This window comes from Cynara cardunculus (assembly GCF_001531365.2).
Source record: "Cynara cardunculus var. scolymus isolate 2C chromosome LG 14, CcrdV1, whole genome shotgun sequence".
Taxonomy (NCBI): Eukaryota; Viridiplantae; Streptophyta; class Magnoliopsida; order Asterales; family Asteraceae; genus Cynara; species Cynara cardunculus.
Window position 1 is genome coordinate 3623004 of NC_037541.1, and position 23269 is coordinate 3646272.

The 23269-nt window shown below is 36.2% G+C and overlaps 2 protein-coding genes across 2 annotated transcripts in view; one reads left to right on the forward strand and one right to left on the reverse strand.

Annotated features, from left to right (window-relative positions):
- Positions 1 to 10179, forward strand: part of LOC112526875 (potassium channel KAT3-like) — an 18655-nt gene extending 8476 nt beyond the window's left edge. The window contains exons 2-12 of the mRNA XM_025137302.1: positions 5023 to 5187; positions 5304 to 5519; positions 5612 to 5767; positions 5994 to 6051; positions 6396 to 6713; positions 8038 to 8277; positions 8451 to 8549; positions 8646 to 8678; positions 8750 to 8935; positions 9041 to 9758; positions 9961 to 10179. Coding sequence (XP_024993070.1) covers positions 5023 to 5187; positions 5304 to 5519; positions 5612 to 5767; positions 5994 to 6051; positions 6396 to 6713; positions 8038 to 8277; positions 8451 to 8549; positions 8646 to 8678; positions 8750 to 8935; positions 9041 to 9758; positions 9961 to 10103 — 2332 coding nt within the window. The 3' untranslated portion in view covers positions 10104 to 10179. The remainder of the gene's footprint in view (positions 1 to 5022; positions 5188 to 5303; positions 5520 to 5611; positions 5768 to 5993; positions 6052 to 6395; positions 6714 to 8037; positions 8278 to 8450; positions 8550 to 8645; positions 8679 to 8749; positions 8936 to 9040; positions 9759 to 9960) is intronic.
- LOC112526325 (mannosyl-oligosaccharide 1,2-alpha-mannosidase MNS3) lies at positions 10135 to 19208 on the reverse strand. The gene is made up of 6 exons (XM_025136586.1): positions 19050 to 19208; positions 14854 to 15815; positions 13050 to 13302; positions 11329 to 11526; positions 11008 to 11156; positions 10135 to 10847 (listed from the first exon to the last, which is right to left on the reverse strand). The coding sequence occupies exons 1-6, from the start codon at positions 19128 to 19130 to the stop codon at positions 10589 to 10591; spliced, it is 1902 nt and encodes a 633-aa protein (XP_024992354.1). The 5' UTR covers positions 19131 to 19208; the 3' UTR covers positions 10135 to 10588.
- Positions 19209 to 23269: the final 4061 nt, after the last annotated feature.

Consider the following 23269-nt stretch of genomic DNA (forward strand, 5'->3'; position numbering starts at 1 on the left):
TATATATATATATATATATATATGAGAGGATTCAAATGAAAAGCGAGTTTCGATTGTGAAACGGGGGACAAAGGAGAGCGCGACATGCGTCCTCTGCGTCCACGGGTTATTTATCATGAATAATGATGAGCGTGTATATTCATCATGAATAATGAATCAATTTAACATACATCATGATAGTGTATTATTCATCATGAATATTGGATCATTCGTCATGAATAGTTCATGAACTTCACCTTTGTTATTCATATTGAATGTGGATGCCTGAGACACGTCTTGCACTCTCCTTTGTCTCCCAATTCACAACCGAAAATTAGTTTGCAATTAAACCCCTCTCTCTCTCTCTCTATATATATATATATATATATAGAGAGAGAGAGAGAGAGAGAGAGAGAACCCCAAAAAAATGAAAAACGGAGGAACATTATGATGACCATTCATCTGTACAGTATGCATATGTGTACACAAGTAACTGAAGTTGTTTTTTTTATGCACGTGTACATGTTACGCACATATGCATATTGGAAAATTTGTTACAGATTACTTGTATGTATATATGCATACTGTCTAGATGAACATTTACTAGGATGTTCCTCAGTTTTTCATTTTTTTATTGTTTCCCTGAACCTGAACCTATATATATATATATATATATATATATATATACACACACACACGGAGAGAGAGAGGCAGAATCAAACAAGAACGGTACCTATTTAAAATAAACAAAAAACAGGCAAATCATGTGTGAAATCACATATGATTTTACATCGATGGTCAAAAAAAGTGTCCGGACGACTCGCCTGAATCACATGTGATTTTGTATATGATGTTAGTGTAAAATCACATGTGCTTTGTATATAATCTTGGATTGAAATTTTATAGGTAACAAGTAATTATATATTCTTTGATAAACAATACAATTTTATTTATTAATAAATAAATAAATAAAAAAAGCAAATAGAATACAAGAACATTACTGCTGCCCATACAAATTCGATCCATCTTTGATGTAAGGTCCAGTTTTGGTGTCCCCATCTCCCATGGAAAAACAATATACCATTTTTAAATATAAAAAATATAAAATAAATTACTTCACGTGGATATGGTTGTCCAAAATGAATGAATAAAAAATACCATAATCATATATTATATTCACATGTGGATGTGGGTTTGTTGCTTGTTTGTATTACATAACTCATTATTATTATTTTTTTTTTATTTATTTCTTATAACTTGTCTGAATCTGTATTTATTTTTTGAAAGATTTGGAAATCAATCATTGTTTAAGCAACAAATATTTTATCAACTGTATATTAATATTTAAAATTATTATGTACTTATCGGATAAGATTTTAGTCCACCAAAATGACATAGTATATAATAATTTACTCAGTAAGCGTTTACCGTGGTAAGAGTCGTCACCCTCACTTACCGGGTAAGACTCTTGATCATTGTCTTGCTCTTACTGTATAAGATTCTTGGTCCTTACTATATTCATCCGGTGAGATAATGTTACTTGGTAAGCGTTTATCCGGGTAAGCATTTGGTAAACGGCCCTTAAGACTTTTGGTTCTTATCATTGCTCTTAATGGGTAAGATACTCAATCATTGTCATGTTTATTCAATAAGATAAAGTGACCCCCGTAAGCATTTAACAGGTAAATTTTAGTAAACGACTTTTAAATCTCGACCCTGTGATTACTATTTCTAGCTCATGTTCATGCAAGAAGAATTTACAACCAACTACTCCTATGTCGGCCCACAACATCTTGCCTCAAGAAAATCATGTGAAAGACAAATCAAATGTACAGCAACCCGCTAGATGGCTATCCCAATCCCAAAGAAATCTTAACTCTCATACTGCAGCGTAGTGATGGCCAAAAACCGGTCCCAAGATTTCTCATAACCGGTCCCAGTCTTGCTCGAAAAAGTTGAGCCCGATCAAGCTTTATTGTAACCGGTTATGAGCCGCCGGTCCCGGTCCCAACCGGTCCTGGTCATTAAAAATATTTTTTTTAATGATATATATTTTTAATATATTATAAAATTTGTAATTGGATCACTCAAATACACTTTAAAATGGGTTTTATTATAATTAAAATTACATTGTCTTACAAAATATAGCGAGAAACCGATAATTGTGAACTTTTTTTGCATTTTTTGCGAATCGAGAACTTGGTACATAAATCCCTCAACCAAGACACTTGTATATAGTGTTTAAAAAGCAAAAAATACAAAAAAATGGCCAAAAAACGGTTACATTTTTAAAATTCGGGCCGGGCCGAGCCGAGCCATAACCGGTCCCGGTCCCGCGAAACACCCCAAATCCATAACCGGTCTCAGATTTCGGTCCTATAACTAGTCCCGGGCCGGGCCGGGCCGATTTGGCCATCACTACTGCAACGGCCAAACTCAAGCCCTCGTCGTTTTCTACAAGTATACCATCATAAAACCAAATATAAATGCATGATTAGTAATAAAAAAAAAAGGTTAGACATGATTGTAGCAAATTATAGGCATTTTGGATGACAATAAATGTCAAAATACACTGTACACTTCCTATGGTTTCAGTCTAACGGATAAAAAGATCGAACATTCATGTAAAATGAACAGGGGGTCTAGAAAACGACCCCAAACATCACCCACATGCCATTGAGACATATTCAACCCTGTCATAACGACCACAAAATCAGCACCGTAAAAATATTTCAGAAATTAGTCTAAGACCTTTTTTCCAGAAAAAATATTTGCATACACAAACGTAGTCGAAGTTTATGAAGAAAAACTTTGTAATAAAATATATTTTTTCTAATAAGACATAAAAACCCTTTTTAGGAAATTATAAAATTATAAAAAAGAAAAAGAAAAAGAAAAAAAAAAGGATTTTGGGCATCCAAGCACGTGCAGAGGAGGTCGGTGGATTTGTAAATGTCCAGCCGGCAAATAGGGTCACTCTATACCCCGCCAATAACGAATGCACCAAGCGTCTATAACCCGTCTTACTCTTACCACAAAATAATCCTATCTAAACCACCTTTTTTTTTAAACAAAAATTATCCTTAAATCAATTATACATAATTGTTTAGTAGTGACTTAATGATACAGAAAGTAGGTTATGCATGAAGCCAAGTTTTTTTTTTTTTCAAATTTACCTCTCTCAACTAAAAAACATCTATGAAAAATCATCTTAAACAAAAACCTTTTAAATCTGTACAAACATATTAATTCATATAGACAGCTTTATTGATATAGGATTTAATGAAAAACCAACCAGACAATCCATAAGTGTTGATTACTTTTTCTTTTTTATTAAGTCATATGGGTTAAGTACCTATCTGAATAAAAATATATTGTTGTTTGAAAGAGGCAAAGAGAGGATTAAAACCCTTTAGGGTGTTTTGTTTGTTTGAGGTGGTGTAATGGGCATTTCTAGGCCATTTTGGCTTGATGGCTTAATGATTAAGCCGTAGAGAAACACTCGTATATAGCTGAGCAAGTAAGTCGTCCAAACCATTATGTTCATTAAACGGTAAGTAAACAGTCCCTAAACCAAATAAAGTAGGTATTTTCCATGTGAATGTAAAGTATGGTGAAAAAATATATATGCAAACTTCATATCATAAGAACGTATTTGGTAGGCCAAAATTTTATATCATAAGAATGTATTTGGTAGGCCGAAACTCTACATAAAAATGTATTTGGTAGGTCAATACGACAGGCAAGACACGATTAGACAGATGAGAGAATGATGGAAGGTTTTGAAGTTTTACTTTGACTCGGGTAATTTAGTCATCTAGAACATCTCCAACAGATTCTTCAAAATGTCTCCAAAATGGAGAATGGAACTTCAAAACCCTTAAAACAAAAATACATTCAACTCCAACAGATTCCCCGGTTTGGAGATTAAACATTGATTATATTACCAAAATATTTCATTTATCTAATAAATTATTATCTCTTTAAATATTTATTTTCAAAGTTTCCCATTGGTGTAAGTATATTAAAAAATATCTCTCATTGTAATCATTTTTTAAACGTTCTCCAAATTTGAAGATTTTTACACTCTCTCTGCTACTTTCTCATTTTGAAGAATCTATTTAAGTAAAAAAGATGCCCAAAATCTCTATTTTCTCCATTTGAAGAATCTGTTGGAGATGCTCTTGACAATCTTGTCTCGTCTCCCTTATCTTTGTTCCAGTTAATTTGACCAGATCCAAAAAGATCCATTTTGTCCCACACAACCCCGTCATATCCCGGTCTATTATCACACCAAACATGGAACAAAAAGTTTTTACCATGTCGCATCCGTCCTATATCCCACGTACCAAACGCACGTTAATAGACAAAGAAGAAGTTTCCAAACAGACCCACGACACCCTATTTAATACCAACCTTTTGTAGTTTTGGGTGGAGTACGAAACATGTACAACAAACAAACAAACTACCACGCGGGTTAGAATTAGAAACACTTATACGTGAAATTCACGGTCACTCGGAGTTAAAATCAAATCGAAAGGATACCACATAATATCGCATATTCGAAGATTGTGGAATTGACCAAAAGTTTTAACCTTTAGGAGAGTGAGATTAGAGAGGCATCTTACAGGAAAGCAAGCAAGCCAGCCAGATTCCATTGGCCCATGGTCTTTATATCGCACCTCTTACACCCTCTTGTCTGGTCCATTTTTGGAATTCCACACCAAATCACACCTCCATTTTTCTCTCACACCCCAATCCAATCATAGGACCATCTTCTCAACTCAACTCAACTCAGCTGAGCTGCATTTAAAGACACCACCTTCATCTTCTTCTTTTATCTCATCATATTCACCTGCAAAAATACTATAAAAATTAATTAATTTCAAGATTTCTTGCTTTTTTACGTCATAAACGAAAAGCCGAAAAGCCACGATGAACCTGTGAGTTCACCAGCTACCGAGTATATAAAGTCACTTTTACCCTCCCCTCATGACCACCATGTCCATTGCCAGCTTTCTTTCTCTAACTATTTGAATCCAGAAAAATGAACTTCTTAAGATGCTTTTGTATCGAAGATTTTCAAATGGGGAAGTCGACCCACAGTGGTTTCTTCTCCAGTGATCTCCTCCCGTCGCTAGGTGCCAACTTCAACCGTTCGGCTCCGCTAAAGAGATACACGGTCAGCCCTTTTGATAGGAAATACAGGTGAGTTTGATTCAACCACCTTCGTTGTAGTGAAGGGCATTTTCGTCATTTTGATCATCTTTCCTCTTTTTCTTCTTCTTCTTCTTCTTCTTCTTCTTCTTCTTCTTCTTCTTCAGGGCCTGGGAGATGTTTCTGGTTATTTTGGTCATTTACTCAGCCTGGATTTCACCCTTTGACTTTGCATTTCTTGACGATAAGCAAGGGGCCCTACGCATCTTCGATAACATTGTCAATGGCTTCTTCGCCATTGATATCGTTTTAACTTTCTTTGTGGCGTACCTTGATAGCCAATCGTACGTTCTTGTTGATGATCACAAGAAAATAGCAGTGAGGTCAGCAGCATGCAGCAATTTACGGATCGATCTCTTCGAATGTAAAATAAATGCACAGGTTACTAAAGACAAAAATGTTGGCATTGAAACAGGTACCTATCAACCTGGTTTATGTTCGATGTCAGCTCAACCGTGCCATTTCGATCTCTCAGCCTCCTCTGCACGGATCGTAAAAGCGAGATTGGCTTCAAAGTACTCAGCATGCTTAGACTATGGCGTCTTCGAAGAGTTAGCTCCCTCTTTGCAAGGTACGTTCCAAATTCTAAACCAAACCAAACGGACCCGGTACATCCCACCTGAAGGTAGGGTCAGGGGTAGGATGAACGTAGACCTTACCTCTGTCCCACGAGACAGAGAGGTTGTTCCCGAGAGTACGTCCCAAATTCTAAAACATAATAATCTTCCAAATTTTGCTATTATAAAGGGTACCCAAAATTACGCTAAGTGACAAAATCTGTACGCTTCCATTTTCAGGCTTGAGAAGGACATCAGGTTCAACTACTTCTGGATCCGTTGTACGAAACTCACCTCAGTAAGCCACCAAACCTTTTTAAAACATATTATGGGTGCGTTTGGTAGGCAAACATGACTGCACAAGACGGGGAGGTAGGCGGGTGAAAGAACTGTGCAAGGTTTTAGGGTTTTAACTTGACATGGGTAGTTTAGTAATTTACCAATCTTGTCCGATCTCCCTGATTTTTCTTCCACCCTGCATTTTTGTCTCACTCAATCCCGTCCTGTCCTAGTCTTAATGTCGCATCAAACATGGGACATAATTTTGTCAAGTCCTGTCCCGTGTACCAGAAACCACCATAAGAACAAGGGAAACTAGGCCACTCAGTAAATATCTTTTGCTTATCTATATTTGAAATTTAGGTGACTCTTTTCGCGGTACACTGTGCTGGATGCTTCAACTACTTGATAGCGGATAGATATCCGGATCCAAATAAAACTTGGATAGGTGCAGTTTATCCGGATTTCAAAAACGATAGCATCTGGAACAGGTACGTAACAGCACTGTATTGGTCGATCGTAACTCTGACAACAACTGGCTACGGAGATTTTCATGCTGAGAACACGAGAGAGATGCTGTTCGATATCTTCTACATGCTATTCAACTTGGGATTGACGGCTTACCTCATTGGGAACATGACAAATCTCGTTGTCCATTGGACTGGCAACACCAGAGATTTTGTAAGTTTCTGCCTTCTTTTATCCCTCCTTCTGTTCAAGGTGTTGAAAACAACATTAGGGGGCCGTTTACCCAAACTTTTACCCAGTAAGCGCTTTCCGGTAAGATTTAACACTATCATTTACCTTACAGAGTAAGATTTTAGTCCATAAAAACGGCATTGTATGCAACAATTTACCCGGTAAACGATAACCGGGTAAGAGTCGTCGCTGTCAGTTACCGAGTAAGGACATAAGGTGATGTGACTTGGTAAGCGCTTACAGGGTAAGCTTTTGGTAAATAGACCCTAAATGTTTAAGCACGGGTTATTCATATAAAGCCATAGGGAACGCTCAAATGAGAACCACAAATATTTTGAGAACTGAGAACTAACTATTTCATGTATTATTCATGATGAATAACCCTGAATAATCATGAAAATAATGCGTTCTCATTATTCATAAAATTGTGCATTTTATCATTGATATTCATGCCATTTTATCATGGATATAATATATTTTTATCAAAAATATCATGTATTTTCATTATTAATGATTTTTGTGATGTATATCTATCATGACATTCATCATGAATAATCTTCATTATTCAGGATTATTCATCATGAATATGAAAGAGTTGGTTCCCTGGTTCTCAAAATATTTGTGGTTTTCTACAGCAATCAAGGGGTAACTACGCTTTTATAAATAAATGAATTCAAACAATAAATTAGAGTTATAAAGTTGTAACACATGGCAATATGAGACTATCGACATGTAATGCACGTCAACTTTATAAACTTAGAAGCTCTTATTCTTGATCAAGTCTAGATTTCAAAGTTCTAAATTCTAAGTTCCCCTTGGCAAAAAATAACTTTCCGGTCGGTATTCCTAAAGTTTATGCTACTTTTGGATTTCATGCATTTTCTTTGTACTCCCTCCCCAATATATTTCCACAATGAAAAAGGCATCCGCTTAAAAAATGAGTAACTATTACCCTTTTTGATTAAGTAAATCACGATTTGACCCTTTGTAAGAGAGGGAGTCCATCTCATAATTAAGGGTAGAATTGGAAAGTAGGCGCTTCCTTTTGAAAGTGCACACTTATTTCTGCACAAACTAAAATAGAAATGTAAACTATTATTTTGGAACAAATGGGAGTATATCTTAAGGAGCAGCGACGTATGATGATGACATTTCACTATAAAAGATTAGATTGATATCAAGTGGGGCAATGGCCCGTATATCAGATCACAAACTTATACCAACAGATACTACACTTAATGACAAAAAGGAAGTTTTACTCAAACTTGTGAATTCTATGTCTGAGACAACGCTTTTGGTACTGTAGAGGGATAAAGTCGCTGCTGCTTCAGAATTCGCAAAAAGGAATCAGCTTCCTCCACAGATAAAAGATCAAATATTGTCGCACATCTGTCTAGATTACAAAACGGAAGGGTTGAAACAGCAAGATACCTTAAATTGTCTGCCGAAAGCCATCCGTGCAAGCATTTCACGCCATCTCTTTTACCCAATAGTGCAAAATGTCCATTTGTTTCGTGGCATTTCCCATGAGTGCCTCTTCCAGATGGTAACCTTCTTTTCTTTTCCTCTGGTTCCCATTATTTCCTGCTTATAAATTAACACTGCAAAACCTCTTAAGGGCAAAAAGGATGATTCTCAAAAAAAATGTAAATCATGTTATTAATGGAATCAATGCACATTTCTCAAGGTTAGTAATTTAATCTGCTATATTGTGAAAAGGTTTCTGAAATGGAAGCAGAGTACTTTCCGCCAAAGGAGGTCGTGATTCTACAAAATGAGACTCCAACAAATCTGTATATACTGGTTACTGGAGCAGTGGTAAGTGAACTTGGTACAGATTACATAGCATCTCAAATCTTTTATTAAAAAAGGAATATTAAATAAATGGGTTGGTAATTTATTTTCCAATGGCAGGATATAATTGCAAATAATGATGGGCAGGATCAGGTATATAGTATTCCTATTGATCAGTTCAAAAAACAAGAAACCAACCTGACTTCTAAATTGGTAACTTGCAGATTGTAGGAAAGGCTGTGTCTGGAGAAATGTTTGGAGAAACAGGAATTCTATATAATACACCTCAGCCATTCACATTCCAGACAACTGAGATTTCTCAGATGCTGCGTATGGATGGTTCTTCACTACTCAGGATTATTCACACAAATACGCAGGATGGGTTCATTATAATGAACAACTTTTACATGGTATGTACTTGTGATGCTCCCACCATTTGAATTTTGAACCTAAATTCCCTTTTGGTTTAATATGGTCTAAGAAATATGTACACTTCTGTGTTTGCCCATTTACAGAAACTGAAAGGTCTGGAAAGCTTTGGACATGCTAGTCAGCCCAATAATCCAGCTTTGGTTTCGAGTGAGCAGTCCCATGGAGGAACGACTATGGAAAATTCTTCTAGTCATTTACGTAATTATTCAAATGCAGATCAGGTTACAAGGGAACCAAGTGATATAGATTATTTAGATTCAGGTGATATAGAGAAGCAAGAACAGATAAACAACTCTATATCGAATAAGAATGAAAAAAATGTGAACTCACCAGCAGAGGATGGCCAAACTGCTCTTCATGTTGCAGTAAAGAAAGGCCATTTAGAAATGGCAAGGCTTCTTCTGGAAGGAGGAGCAAACATGCACAAGCCAGATATAAGAGGATGCACGCCAAAATCTCTAGCTCAACAGCAGGGAAACAAAAGCATATATGACCTTCTATTAAGTCATGAAAACAGGAGGAATGAACACAAAATAGAATTCATCGACCCAGAAACAACGAATAGTACACTGACAAGCCGGTACTTACCAACAACAAACAGGGACCCTAGTTGTTCCACCTCACTTGTAGAGCCTGCTTTCTTGAGCTCAAGCAGTTCCACCAGTTATACAGGCAGAAATGTTAAGAAACTGATGAAGAGGGTTACCATTCATGCAAACTTCCAGGAGAGCGCATCAGAAAAGCAGCTTCCAAAGCTCATGGTCCTACCAGATTCATTAGAAGAATTATTGATCTTTGCAGGTAAGCTCTATTTGACCCAAGTAGACTCCCACGGCAACCTGAATACTGCAAGACATGTTCTTTTATATAATCTAAAGTTAACAGATTTACGTGACAGTGAACATGAACTCAAAATTCGAAAATCCAAACATGATAATTTGTATTGTACTACGCTTCCTGATATTTTATCTCTTCGTCACCCTGGACCTTGTGGAAACTGCAGGTCAAAAGTTTGGAGGCCAAAATTTTGCAAAAGTTGCAAACTCAGAGAATGCAGAAATAGATGATTTAAGTGTCATCCGAGATGGGGACCACTTGTTTCTCCTTCCAAATGATTGTGAATGTAGGGATTATAATGTGATCTAAGGAGTATGAGAAGCAATATAAGAGAAATTATGAAAAGTTGAGCTTGTAGCATCAGCAAGTTTCTATTTAATCAAAATCTAACAAAGTTCAATACAGTGATTAAACTGAATGGCGCTCGACGGTAATTATAAACGGAATAATCTTAACTCATCATTGACTTTAAAAGCCGTTACAACAAAAGAAGTTCTATCTACTGTTTTCACTCAGTAACTAATGGCAAACAGCCTCATTAAACCGCATCCATTGTTTGATGAAAATACATATTGAAGATTAAAAACTGCATCATAGGGTTCTCTTTAGTTTCGTAAATAAGCAGATCAAACTGGTTGCGTAATTGAGCATCAAAATGATCATATCCTTCACTTCAAGATGGAAAAGGGGAACCATGTATGCCTACATCAGTATGTCATGCTGTACCCACTTAAATCCTCTTGGCGATACAGGTTCTTTTTGTAATGTAAACGATCTCTGCTGTCGAAAGAGAATCATTCATTTTTTCTTGTTGTCATAATAGGAATAGGGTGAGCTTCTGTGTTAAAGACAAACTCTGTCAACGGGATTACGTTACCATCTCCAAATAATAAAAATAAATACTTGAGGGTTTCACCCAAGAAAAATGTCTCCATCTTGTCTCTTCGTCGAGGAGGAAGCACGGTAACATCGTCCAGTGAACTGTAACCACCAGAATCAACCTTTGTGTACTTCTCAAAAGCCTTAAAGATGGACCAGCCCCATTCACGATATCTGCATAAATAAAATTGGTATCATAAGGCCAGTATATCCTGTTTTTACGGATTTTAACAAGGAATTTAACAGTAACATACATATATTAAATAAATATTAGAGAAGTCTGGTTCAACTTATGATAAAGAATACATAATCATGAGAAAGTATTAGAACATACTTGGAATCTTCTGTAATACGGTATAGGATGAACAATGATTCAACAGTTTCAGGACGCAAAAGGTTGTGACGATCAGCATGTTTGATAACAATGTCATGTATATACTCTGAAGTCTTGTTTCCTCCATCAAGACCATCCTCAGAGTAGCCCTGATTGAAGTAGAAGCAGAAATCAAAACAAGTGGCACTATGGCCTAATATTTGATATAAGAAGGAAAAGTAAATGATAAATATCGGCAGATATGTACTATGGACATGGGCAACATTAGAAAACACATTCTCACAAAAAGAAATCATAGTTATAAATATAAAAACAACTAACCTCTGAATTAAAATAAGCAATTTCTGGAGCCAACCCAGTAGAAGTTACAGAATACATCTCATAGCAAGTTTTAGCAAGATCTTCTGCCAGCTTCAGGTTTTCTAGGTCTTCAAAGGTGAGCAAATTCTCTTCCATGGCCTTTGCCTTGGTAATGCCTTTAGTGGCTCCAAGTGCAAGAGTGCCAGGCAAGAAGCAGACCTGAACATGTGAAATTATTAAAATACGGTACAGTCAAATAACTTCAAGAAGAACCAGTGTACCTCGATGTTTGTAGTAAACCAACATATCAAGAGTATTAGGAACAAAAAACGAGACTCAATACTTTGAGAGAATCTTGGTTACATACTCTCTTTACAACAATTCCTCATTGTTTGGACAATTTTCCAAAAAATAGATGTGTGGAACCCTTCGCAATACTTTGCTAGTCTAATATCATAAACTGCATGCATAGTGAGATAACACGTTTCTGCATGCTCCAGATTTATAATCTTCGGCCTTTTATGACTTGTGTGACCAATACGATTTGTTGAATTGAACTGGATAAAACAAAGCGAAATGGTTGGCCGGCTTTCAAGAGGCTGGCTGTCTCTTCCAAAACCCTAGAAAATAACTAATAGTGTCTCAAATTAGCACTGTTATGCCTACCTACCTACTAATTTGGTTAACCCCGTGTATATAGAAAATAAATCATCTCCTTATTATTAGTTCCTATTGAAGGTTCAAAATTTTGTCACCATCTTCTTCAAGAACTTGCTTTCCCTTCAAGATTCTTTGTTCTCACCAGCGACCTTAAATGTAATATCTTCGTTGAATCCGATAAAGCATGTCCTCCACCTGATGCTCCTACCAGTGATGGTATCACCCCAATGTTACGATTTGATTTCGGCGATTTTTCTCAACGGTTCCTCCATGAGGGCGAACTCTCATCCATCTCATCGACAAGATTCCACATGGTTGTTTTCATTTCCCTAATCTCAGCCCCCAATATATCTTCAAGTTTATCTATCTTCTTTGCCGCCATTGGTCCAAAATAAAGCTCTGATACCAATTTGATAGAAACCAATATGTTCTATTGAATCAAATCATATAATATAAAATTACATGTTTAGCCGACTTTCGAGAGGCAGGTGTCTCTCCCAAAACCCTAGAAAATAACTAATAACGATCTCAATCAATAACTTCATGCCTACCTACTCATCTGGTTAATCCCCTATATATAGAGAACAAATCATTTCCTTATTATTAAACCCTAAATTCTTTACCCTGGTCAAGTCCAAGTGGGTCTAAAATCATTTCCTTATTATTAAACCCTAAATTCTTTACCCTGGTCAAGTCCAAGTGGGTCTAACAGCATCAACAAAAAAGAATCCCCTATATATAGGGAATAAATCATTTCCTTATTATAAAACCCTAAATTCTTTACCTTGGTCAAGTCCGATGCATGGGTCTAACAGCATCAACAAGAAAGATGCATGTATGTTGTTGTAGATTTGAAGTACTAAATTGAGCTTTTATGCACTGTAATAGTAGAACAGATTTTAAAAGAGTTCAAAAGAGAGAAGGAAGGAAAGAACCAGGCAATAACATGTTCAAATCCCAACTTGCTAAAATGACTTTAAATAAGTAGTTGTAGAGAATAACTGCATAAAAGAGAGAAATCTAGAAACCTCCTGCATTATCTCCTGTTGTATATAAACATCAAAAGATAATACATAACTTACCAGATGATCCATTTTGGGACTAAAGCCACCATCAACCCCAGCAGGCAACTCTCCCACAAAAACCAATCCATTTGGCTTCGACTTTCGAACAAGAAGATGCTTGACACCTTTCATTGCTTCCTCGTACATGTCATGCAAATACGTCCGATTACTTTGTCTCTGCTGAAGCCAAACTTTGATAAGGTATTCATAATAGCTGTCTCCTCGAGAACCTAGTCTAATATTGCTTCCAGAAAATTCACCAGAGGTAGGGCTGACACAAGAAACGCAAAGCAATAAGAATACGATGTAAACCAGGCTAGTTATGAATCTTATTCAAGTTCAGAGGTATCCACCCATCCTCCTCGAGAAGAATTTTAATGGACAGTACCAAGAAAGTATGAAAGAATGTTTTATCTTGGGACATAAGCTTATATTGCATAAAGCATGCAGGAAAGGGGAATATCTACAAACTGATATCTATTGCCATCAAAACTAAATTTAATATAACAAATTTTTTGGCATGTCGAATGTTATCCCTTGAGTTGATTCACTGTTTTTTTTTTCTTTTTTTAGTTCAAGAGACTAATAGACCCATTTATAAAGTTCACTGCTTTATCTGTTGACTTCAATTGTTCAAGAGAGAATGGATCAGTCGAGCAAAATTGATTGGTTTCCTTGGCCATTATCTCGAACAATTAATATTTCAGTCATATGCTGCAATAAATACCATAGAGATGGGCTTGTATAGTTAAGTTGATATAGAAGTTATTTCTTAACAAAAGGGATGACTTCAAATGTCTGCTTAGTGGGCTTTAAACAATAAACAGTGAACTGCCCTTGTAGATTTATAAGAAGAAATTGGGAACCTTGCTATCATTTTACCTCAACAGAAATTAGACTTGTAGTGCTTGAGGATACTTAGATTTATGCCTCAACCAACCACAACAGCAGAAAAATATTCTAGAAGTTATATCACAAGCTATAGACAAGGGAGCGTAACTTTGACACTAGGTTGGTAACAACCATCGTCAAAGGCAATGGACTTAACACAGACAATGATTTACACAATTCTGCAAGCCATACTGTCAGCAAATGCTTAATACAGCAAGTATGGTAACTGTGGACACTGACAGCAACAACCATGATGTGACAGTTGTCAACAATAATGATGATGATGACAACGTTTAGAATAACTAGGTAGCATTTGGAATTGACTGTGAAAAAAATTAGAAATGATCAAGCTCCACAACCTATTAGCTGGACACACGACAGCTGACTGATGTTGCAACTGAACAGCACAAGGTAGGGACTGTTAAAAAGATTGTATTGAAAGCCAGTTTGAGATGAATAAAGGTTGTCACTTTATGTTATTTGGCAAAAGTTGCTATGGTCCATATAGGATGGATGATAGCAATTTAGCTGTAGAAGTTCTGGAACAGAATAGCCTAAGAATGAGTAGATCATCTAAGCTTCACATTTGGATTGGTAATTGCCAACATTATGTAAGTCCTCAGATGGTCAGACCTAATGCAAATTCAAGGCCAAGCATCAAAAAAACATGTGAATGACACAATGTAAGATTGCTTATAAAACTCCAACCTAAATATATGTTGTCTTATAGCACACCCCTTATAAGTAATGCTAAGGCGGTTGTGAGCAATGAAAGCAGATTACTCATGTCCAAGAACCAACACATGATAACAAATAAATAAATGTTATTAAACAATAGAATATAGTATTTTGGAGGTGTCTGCTTCAAAAGAGCAGCATCTCTTGTGCTTAGATTGTAGTCATCAATAAATATTTCACATAGCATTCATACCTAATGTAGATCGGAACCAGTCCTTCCACCTTTGGAAGAGTCTTCATATGTTCCAAAACCTTCATTGATTCAAAACTGTACTTTGGATCACCAGTAAGAAAACTAAGATAATTGAATTCAAGCTGTAAAGTGGAAGCTTCTGAAGTGCTGCTCAGTCCATCAGGAGCAGCATGTGCTGTGCGATCCTGCAAAACAACATCACTGAAGGGAATAGCAGTTGGACTTGAAGTGAAGGCCGTTAAAAGAATATCAGCCAAGTTCTTCGCATTTTCTAGGTAGACTGATGGTTTGGGTCCCTTGTTTGTTGGATTTCCTTCTTGTTGTACCACACTTAAATGATAAGCACTCAAAAGACCACCAACAACACGTATGGTGGTTTCAAATAGATTAACTTGACCTCTTTGAGAAATTCTTTCCGGAAGATGTTTTTCAATCCAAGAACCTGCTTCGAAAACAACATCATCAAGTCTCATTATCATGGCTGTATCTAAAGCATCCACAACAGTAGCCCCTAAACCTCCTAAACCATCAACACCTCTCTGGCTTAGTGGCATAAGTTCATCATAACCCATTGCATACTTTTTGTACCCAGACCATGCATGGATAAATGCCTTCTGCACACTTTCTTGCCTAGCTATCCATTCAGATTGCTGATTTGGTTTTGCAATCCCATGCATTGATCTATTGTGACTATTTACTTCATCAGGCGACAATCGAGGAGGAAGCCTGGGTGGCTTTCTCCAAAATCTTTTAACTCCAATGCCACCATCCATGATGGAGTTATCTCCTTCCTTAGACCCAAAAGCTCCAGATACACCATTAGTTATAGAATCGATTGGACTTGCATGAGTGAGCACAAGATATGTCAAACCGCAGATCATTAATAAGGCCAGAAACTTTCCAGTGCTACATGCCATACATTCACGCTTCATCCTTTTGGTGAGAAAAGTATGTGAAATTACCTGCACAAATAAGGGATGACCATCAAACAAGAAATGAAAGTGACTGCAAATGAATTTATGAAGGGAAAAAGATCATGGGTGGAAGGGTTACAGGAGCAGTTTGCCTCTTTTGCTACTTCAAATAGTGCAATTTTACAGTATGTTCAGTTTCTGCAACTTAGAAAACCCTATTTGTCTTGCAGTTTCACTTGAGAAGCAGAGCAGAAAACAAATATATGCTGGCAAGGAATCATGTCCACATGCAATATTGTATGAGGGAACTCATGAATTTGCCATTTCAGTTTCTTCTTTTTATTCTTTTCTGATGTGAGTGAAAAGATCATTATTCCTGTATTATTGGATGTAGATATGTCAATCGCAGAGCGTATCACACATGAAACTTGTTTAAATCTCATTTTATATTTCAGATTCCATGCATATGATGTTGTTCAATATGTGCTCACAGCTCAAGGCAAAATCAGTTCAAGTAATAGAGAGATCGTCATATGGTGGAGTTCTGCTCGATTACTTTAGAGGACCACATCAGAATAAACAAGCAGATGTCTTACATGGGTTTTCGTGTGTCCCTTAAATCCTTGATCCTGTTGAGAAGATAGTAGCTAAGATAATGGGAGGTTTCAACCCATACTTCTAGCAGAGCAGATGTCCACTGTTCCTTGCTTTCTTGCTTAATCATAGTTTTGCTTCTTTAATAGTAACTGATCCCTTAGGTCAATAGTTTATAGATACACAATTAATCATACCCAAGTAGTTCCAGTTTTTCCCTTCATTATGAATTATCTCTTGATTTTATTTGAAGATTTGTCCAATTCGATAGAACTATCTTATAGAACAAGTAGTGTTTAAGTTGTTCACATAATTCTCATCAATAAACCTTCTTTTACCATCTCGTAATCAACTCTTTGTTTAGACCAACCCTATCGTGTTGGTTTTAAAGAAGTAAGGCATCATAGTTGATAATACCAAATACTACGATCCCAAAGCAAACCCCCAGTTTCACCGATTTATCCTATTATGCAACAACTATCTTCTTCTGCATTCCAAATTAGAGACCACCGATTTCTTGCAGCAGAAGTGGCACTGCCTAGAAGCACAGGCTACTAACCTGCAATATTGGGAAGCTAATTATTGGAACCAAGACAAAAAAGAAGCCATGGTCTCAGATGACAACAAAACAGATAGTCCATGATGGGCCAAAAATCTGTCATGGCATCCCCACACAAATATGGAGATTCCTGGGTTTGAAGATGGCAACCTCCATGGAACTTAAAGGTAAAAAAGTTCTACACTATTATCAAACCCTAGACAAAAGCTCATTTATGTCGTTGGTCTCCCTCTTTCAGCTTGGCTTTGACACAATTTTGGTGGTGCTTCTTTATTTCGTCCTCAGCCAAAATAGTTGTTAATTTGTTCTATAGAATAATTGCTCGATTGCATGGAAAGTCAAGATCCATCATTTACCAGTATATGGTCATCTTTTTATGTGGCTTTGGCCAAAAGCACTTTTGTCTTAATTATACTTCAGTTATATGGGAACTCCTTACCAGCAATCTGATACACAAACCGAGATGGCCAACCATTTTCTCAAGACCTATTTCCATTGATTCATATATGAGCAGCCTAAATATCGGTCTAGATGTCTTCCTTCAGCTCAGTACATTTACTAAGTAGGTGTTCACTCATTGCCCAATATGACTCCTACAAAAACAAGTACCACGAAGACATTTTAGCTCCAATCCTTTTTGTTTCCATTGAAGCAAAGATCGTCAAATTGGACGAACACTTTCTAGATCATAATGCTCTATAGTGGGTGTTCGTTATTGTCACAAACAGATAACAAGTTTCAAAGACTGTCCTTTAAGGTTCGTGATCCTGTTATCCGACAAATGCAACCTTACAAACAAAAATCTGCCAAATGCACTTGTGAGAATTTAGTCTTTATATCATCCTCCCAACGCAGGTCTAGTAGCTTGTGAGTTACAATTGCCCACTTTATCTATGGTCCTTCCTATTTGTCATGTTTGTCCCAAATACGGCTTTGTATCTCTGCCTCAAAAGGTTCAAAAGACTGACATGAATAGAATAAATAATTACTTTCATCCCATAATCATGAAATTGGAGGATTTGTAGCACAAATTCGAAAAGTATTTTTCATCTTTCTGGCATTAGATTAGCACTATCTAACAACACACTGCATGTATAAGCCATCTACCATGCTTAATAGCCAAAGATATATGTTCAACCAAAGAACAATGGCATTAGGAAATTGATTTAACCTACAAGTGGGCTTAAAGACCATGTTAACTAATGTTCGGCTCAAGCATTCGTCTTTTGAACAACAAAATTTTTAATTCAGCTATCCTCTTTTGTCTCTAAGCCCTTCCCCTCAAGACTTTGTGTGCTGAAGGATAATTTAGTAAGATACTGAAAGGGAAAAATAAGTGATCCATGAGTTGTCGTATGTTGGAATCATATGATTTGCGAATCAAATCTTGCCATTTGATTCAGTCACAGAAGCAAATGATCCACAACTCCTTTCTAAATAAGAATCCTGATTTTCCATTGCATTGACAATGTCTTTGTATGTGCTAATCAAGCTGTATTATACAATTCTATAAAATTTACCCATTATTTCTAATCTCATTTGTTTTCATTACCGTGGATTTAACCGCATAGCTGAATTGATCTGATCTCAAACCTACTAGCATCAACATGAATAAAAAGACTGCTGGTATTTGCTGTCATCTTATAGAACAGCTAATAAGACAAGAATATGCTCTTGCGACTAGCATAACTATTTTTTGGTTTACACATCACTACCATGCTTATTTGAGTTATACATTCACAAATGCTACTTAATCATTCAATTCTGATTGATCATTCATGAAATAGCACCGAGATCCTCTCGATTATAATCATGAATCCACGATCACAGGGCCACAGGGGTGAATTCGCGAAAGTTACAGTTTAACCATCAATTTTCGTACTGCACTTAGAACAAAAACATCAACGATTCAAATAAACACACACAAAACCATTGATCCACAGATAATTCATCGAACTAAATTCCAACAACATAACAAAACCAATCAAAATGATCACAATCAAATCCCCACATTATATTCAATTCCGATCAAAATCTAAACCTTAACAAAGAGCATTGATCGCGGTCCAAACAAAACCATCGGAAAAGGTGTAGACAAACTCTTAAATCCAAGTAACAGACAAACATACCTGCAACAAGGATCGTCGACGAAACTTGGCGTTATCGTACTGTATGTCTTTGATTGAGTAGGGCAATGTTTTAGAAGACATTAGCCCGATGGAAAATGGGGACGGAGAAGAGCTAGGGTTTTAGATTCTCAGATCTATATCTGTGTATGAACGTATACTGAGGAGTAGAGAGATGGAATCCAGTCTAGAGAGAGAGAGAATCGGAAGTCAACGCGCGAAGGGAAGACTCGTTGGATCGAGGTTCCTGTAACCGCACGACTCTCCTATGATTTTGCTTCAAGAAAAATATAAATTACAAGAAAAATTAACGTCAATTTTGGGTAACTTGATTCTTATTTCAGCCTTTTAGGTAATGTATTTTCGAAACTTATATTTTGATATCTAAGATATAAAGTTTTAAGCATTTAATTATTTGGTTAACCGATTGAAGCATTACATTTACTATGTTGATGTGACTAGTGATATGATATCTAACTCAGTATTATTTACCGAAACATTAACCGGATATCACATCGGCATGGTAAATAGTTAATATTTTAACCAGTTACCTGGGTACTTAAATGTTTAAAATTTTACATCTTAGTTACCAAAATGCAAGTTTTGAAAATACGTTACCCAAAATAGGAATCAAGTTAAAGTACGTTACTTTTTCATGTAATTTGTCCTTTAAGAAAAAAAAACACTAACATAATTGTATTGTTATTCATTTTACTTGTAAGGTACTTAGTGCGGTGTTACAGTAACGCTAAAAACATAAAATGTCAATCATGGTTTTTTGTTCGTCTTGATATTAATTATTATCTATATAATATAGTTTTTTTTTTTTTTTTTTTGTAAGGGTGTCCGGGCCAAAGCCCGACTAATCCCCGGCAAATTTGGAGGCTAAACATGGCCYCACTTAAATGTCGCCAACACTCCCCTCCCAGGGCTCAAACTCGGGTTCATGACTATGTCATGCCCAAGCCTTTACCACTAGGCTGGAAGGTCTTTGACATCTATATAATATAGTTGAGTGTAAATTTTAAGTAGATATCTGGTGTAAATAGATTTTTACCAAATAAAATATATATGTTGATCCATTTTACATTTTTATGTTAAATGTGAGACAGAATAAAAAGTAAATAAATGTTAAAATTGTGAAAAACATGTTTCCTTATGTGAAAATGATCACTGATTGATGTTGTTATGGGAATCTTTCTTATAATCATTGGTTCTATTTTTTTCCAATATTTTTTAGACTAATTGAGGTGCAAGCAAGTTAGCCTAGATGCCATAAATAAAATGACAGTGGCAAATGTTAAAGTTTTTTAATTGACGAATATAATATAAGTTGAAAATTTTATTCTTGATGCTATTATGATTTTGAAGTTGAAGTTTGTGGTTCAACAATGGTGGAATTCTTTTAAATGGTTTTCTCATAGGGAAAATCACAAAAATGGTCTCTTTGTACCTAACGTATTAACAAAATAACTACTTTTCAACATTTTTCTATAAAATGACTAATAGGATCCCCCGGGGGCGATTTGACCATATGGGGGTGATTTGACTTAAAAAGTACGGAATTGGTCCCACATTTATCTAATTTTTTTTTGGGTGGGTGGGGGGGGGGGATCATATATTTATCTGAAAGAGGGGATCTCTCCCCCACCTACCCCAAGATCGCCCCCCGGAGGCGACTTGACCACTATTTTGTTCTCTAGTTAGAACATCCTATGACACACCGATTCGATAATTTAGGGGTGTTTTTTGAGGCACGGGGACGTTTGTGATCCTATATAAATGTATATTACATTTGTCATCGACAATAACACATTCTAGTTTGGTTAAAAGTGTTGCGAAAAAGTTAAATTTACGTAGTCCTTTTAGGTTATTTCATAAAAATAATTCCAGTTCCAGTTGTTCGTTATTTGAGCTAGGCGACAACGACGATGTGGTGATGTTCCAGAACTTTGTTCGTCAAAGTTTACTGGAAATTTTGACACTTTTTGTGGTCGAAGATGGTGGTTATGGTGGAAATCCATCAAGTGTTGTAATCCATCAACCAAGTATGTTTTTCCTCGGCGATAGTGGTGCAAACTCATACGGTCCTTCTGGAATCAATCAAACAAGTATTTTTTACCCTCGGTGGTTGTAGTGAAAATCCATACGGTTCTATCGGAATCAATCAATCAGGTTATTTATTCCCTGGTGGTAGTGAAGGAAATCCATATCTTGCTGCCGGATTCAATCAACCAAACAGTTTCTTCCCTGATGGTAGTGGCGCTCATACCTACAATGTTGTCGGAATCAATCAACATGGTGCTGCCCTAGTCAATTTACATGATAATCAACCGGCTGATAATGTTGAACCAATAAATCTTGTTGATCATGATAGGTATTTTCTTCAAGACTTGAACCAGTCTCCGATATGGTCTTCCAACCAGTTCTTGATCCAGTCACTGTATCAGTCTCCGAGACAGTCAAAAACATTATGGGAAGTAAATATGGATGAAGATGCTTCTGTTGCAACATAAATTTTGAATATACCCGAAGACGATAACTCAGACGATGAAGAAATCCATCCGGTAAGGAATAGTTTTTGGGGTATACCCGACCCAACATCTTGCCTAGCACCTGTTATCAAACCTAGACAGAGAAACATTTCCTACCAGTGTACATCTCATGTAAAAGTTCTCAAAACCTTTGACTCAAATGAAGCACTGAAGCTCGCATTAGGATTAAAATGCGTTTATGAAAACTTTCAGATAAAGGTTAAAAAAATCAATCAAACACCGCTAGAAGGCAATATGTCACTCCTCTTCGGACTGTGATTAGCATTTAATGGCGATTATTATCGATGGTATCAATGTGTTTCAGGTTCAGAAATTGCATGACGAACACACTTGTTCAAGGTCTCAAGTCCACCTAAACCACTGTAATGCGAATAAAAATATTTTGGGTCATGTATTGACACTGAGTTTGAAGGATTGTAGAAGAGTGTACCATGGAAAATAAATCATGGAAAATATGAAGCAACGGTTCAATATTAGCATCTCCTATAACTAAGCATGGTGAGCAAAGATGTATGCCTTATAGATCAAAATATTATCATACATTATAAGAAGGTTTCAGGATAAATTATCTATTCAACACTTTCAGAAAGAAAATTAAGGATCACTTCAGACCGAGTTAAAATCGATTTTATGTGGAGTTTATAAACCTAATGCATTGTTGTTGTTTAATATCTATATAATTTCAAAAACTATCCATTTTGACCTACTTAGAACAGATTCATGTTTCATTCATATCACAGATATTTATATAGGTCGACCTTTCCAAAAACGTATCTACACCTTGATAAACGAACAAATGTATGAAGTTTACAAATAACATGAAATTTTCTAATTTCATCGTAGCAACATAAATGTTGCATATTTGCTTAATACCGTGGCCTTAAAACATCTTTCTCAACTTCATTCACACATTAAAACATCACTTAACATCACATGCTACTGTACTCGTATTAACATCACATGCTACTGTACTCCTTGCTAGAATTTTTATGATTTCGTAAACAATGGAGAGAGTTTCTTGATACTTTTGTCTGTAACAAGGATCATAATACGGGATCTGAATCCCCCTCAAGCCTCTCGAGTATTCGTATGCTTTTGATAATTACATATGGAGGGACGGGGTTTGGGAGCTTCGCTTCAAGTCTCCCTTTTTCGAATATATAGCATTCTCCTGGCTCACACGTCTCTTTAAGATGAGCGACGGGGTTCGGAAGCTTTTATCCTGATTAAAACGGCGTGTTTTTATTACCACGTTTTGTTAGAATATGTTTGATCAGCAACACTTCCATCAATTCCAATTCTTTCGTCTATTGGCTACTTGGCCTTTGGGTTTTTCTTATTTATATACTTAACCCCTCACTTTGGACATATTACATCTAGGTCTAAAAGTGGAATGTTATAATATGCAAGTATGTAACTATATAGGTATAACTAGGGTGTATGTATGTGTCCATGTATAGATAGTGTATATACATGTATGTTTACATGTGGTGTATATTTATAATATAAATAATGAACATATTATCAATAATGTATATATGGTTAGAAAATAAGATTATAAAAAAAACACAGAATGATCAAATGATAAACGTATTTAATTGTGAATATGATTATTTAATTAGGGAATCCTGGGATGTATTAGCCACATCCAAACAACCTTAATTAGTA

What these genes read in the sequence shown, in the direction of transcription:
- LOC112526325 (XM_025136586.1), bottom strand. Translation starts at nt 19,130, where the DNA reads ATGTCTTCTAAAACATTGCCCTACTCAATCAAAGACATACAGTACGAT. An exon ending in GTCCCAAAATGGATCATCTG is followed by an intron (nt 11,527 to 13,049) that starts GTAAGTTATGTA and finishes TCACATGTTCAG; the next exon opens with GTCTGCTTCTTGCCTGGCAC. An exon ending in CGTATTACAGAAGATTCCAA is followed by an intron (nt 10,848 to 11,007) that starts GTATGTTCTAAT and finishes TTATTTATGCAG; the next exon opens with ATATCGTGAATGGGGCTGGT.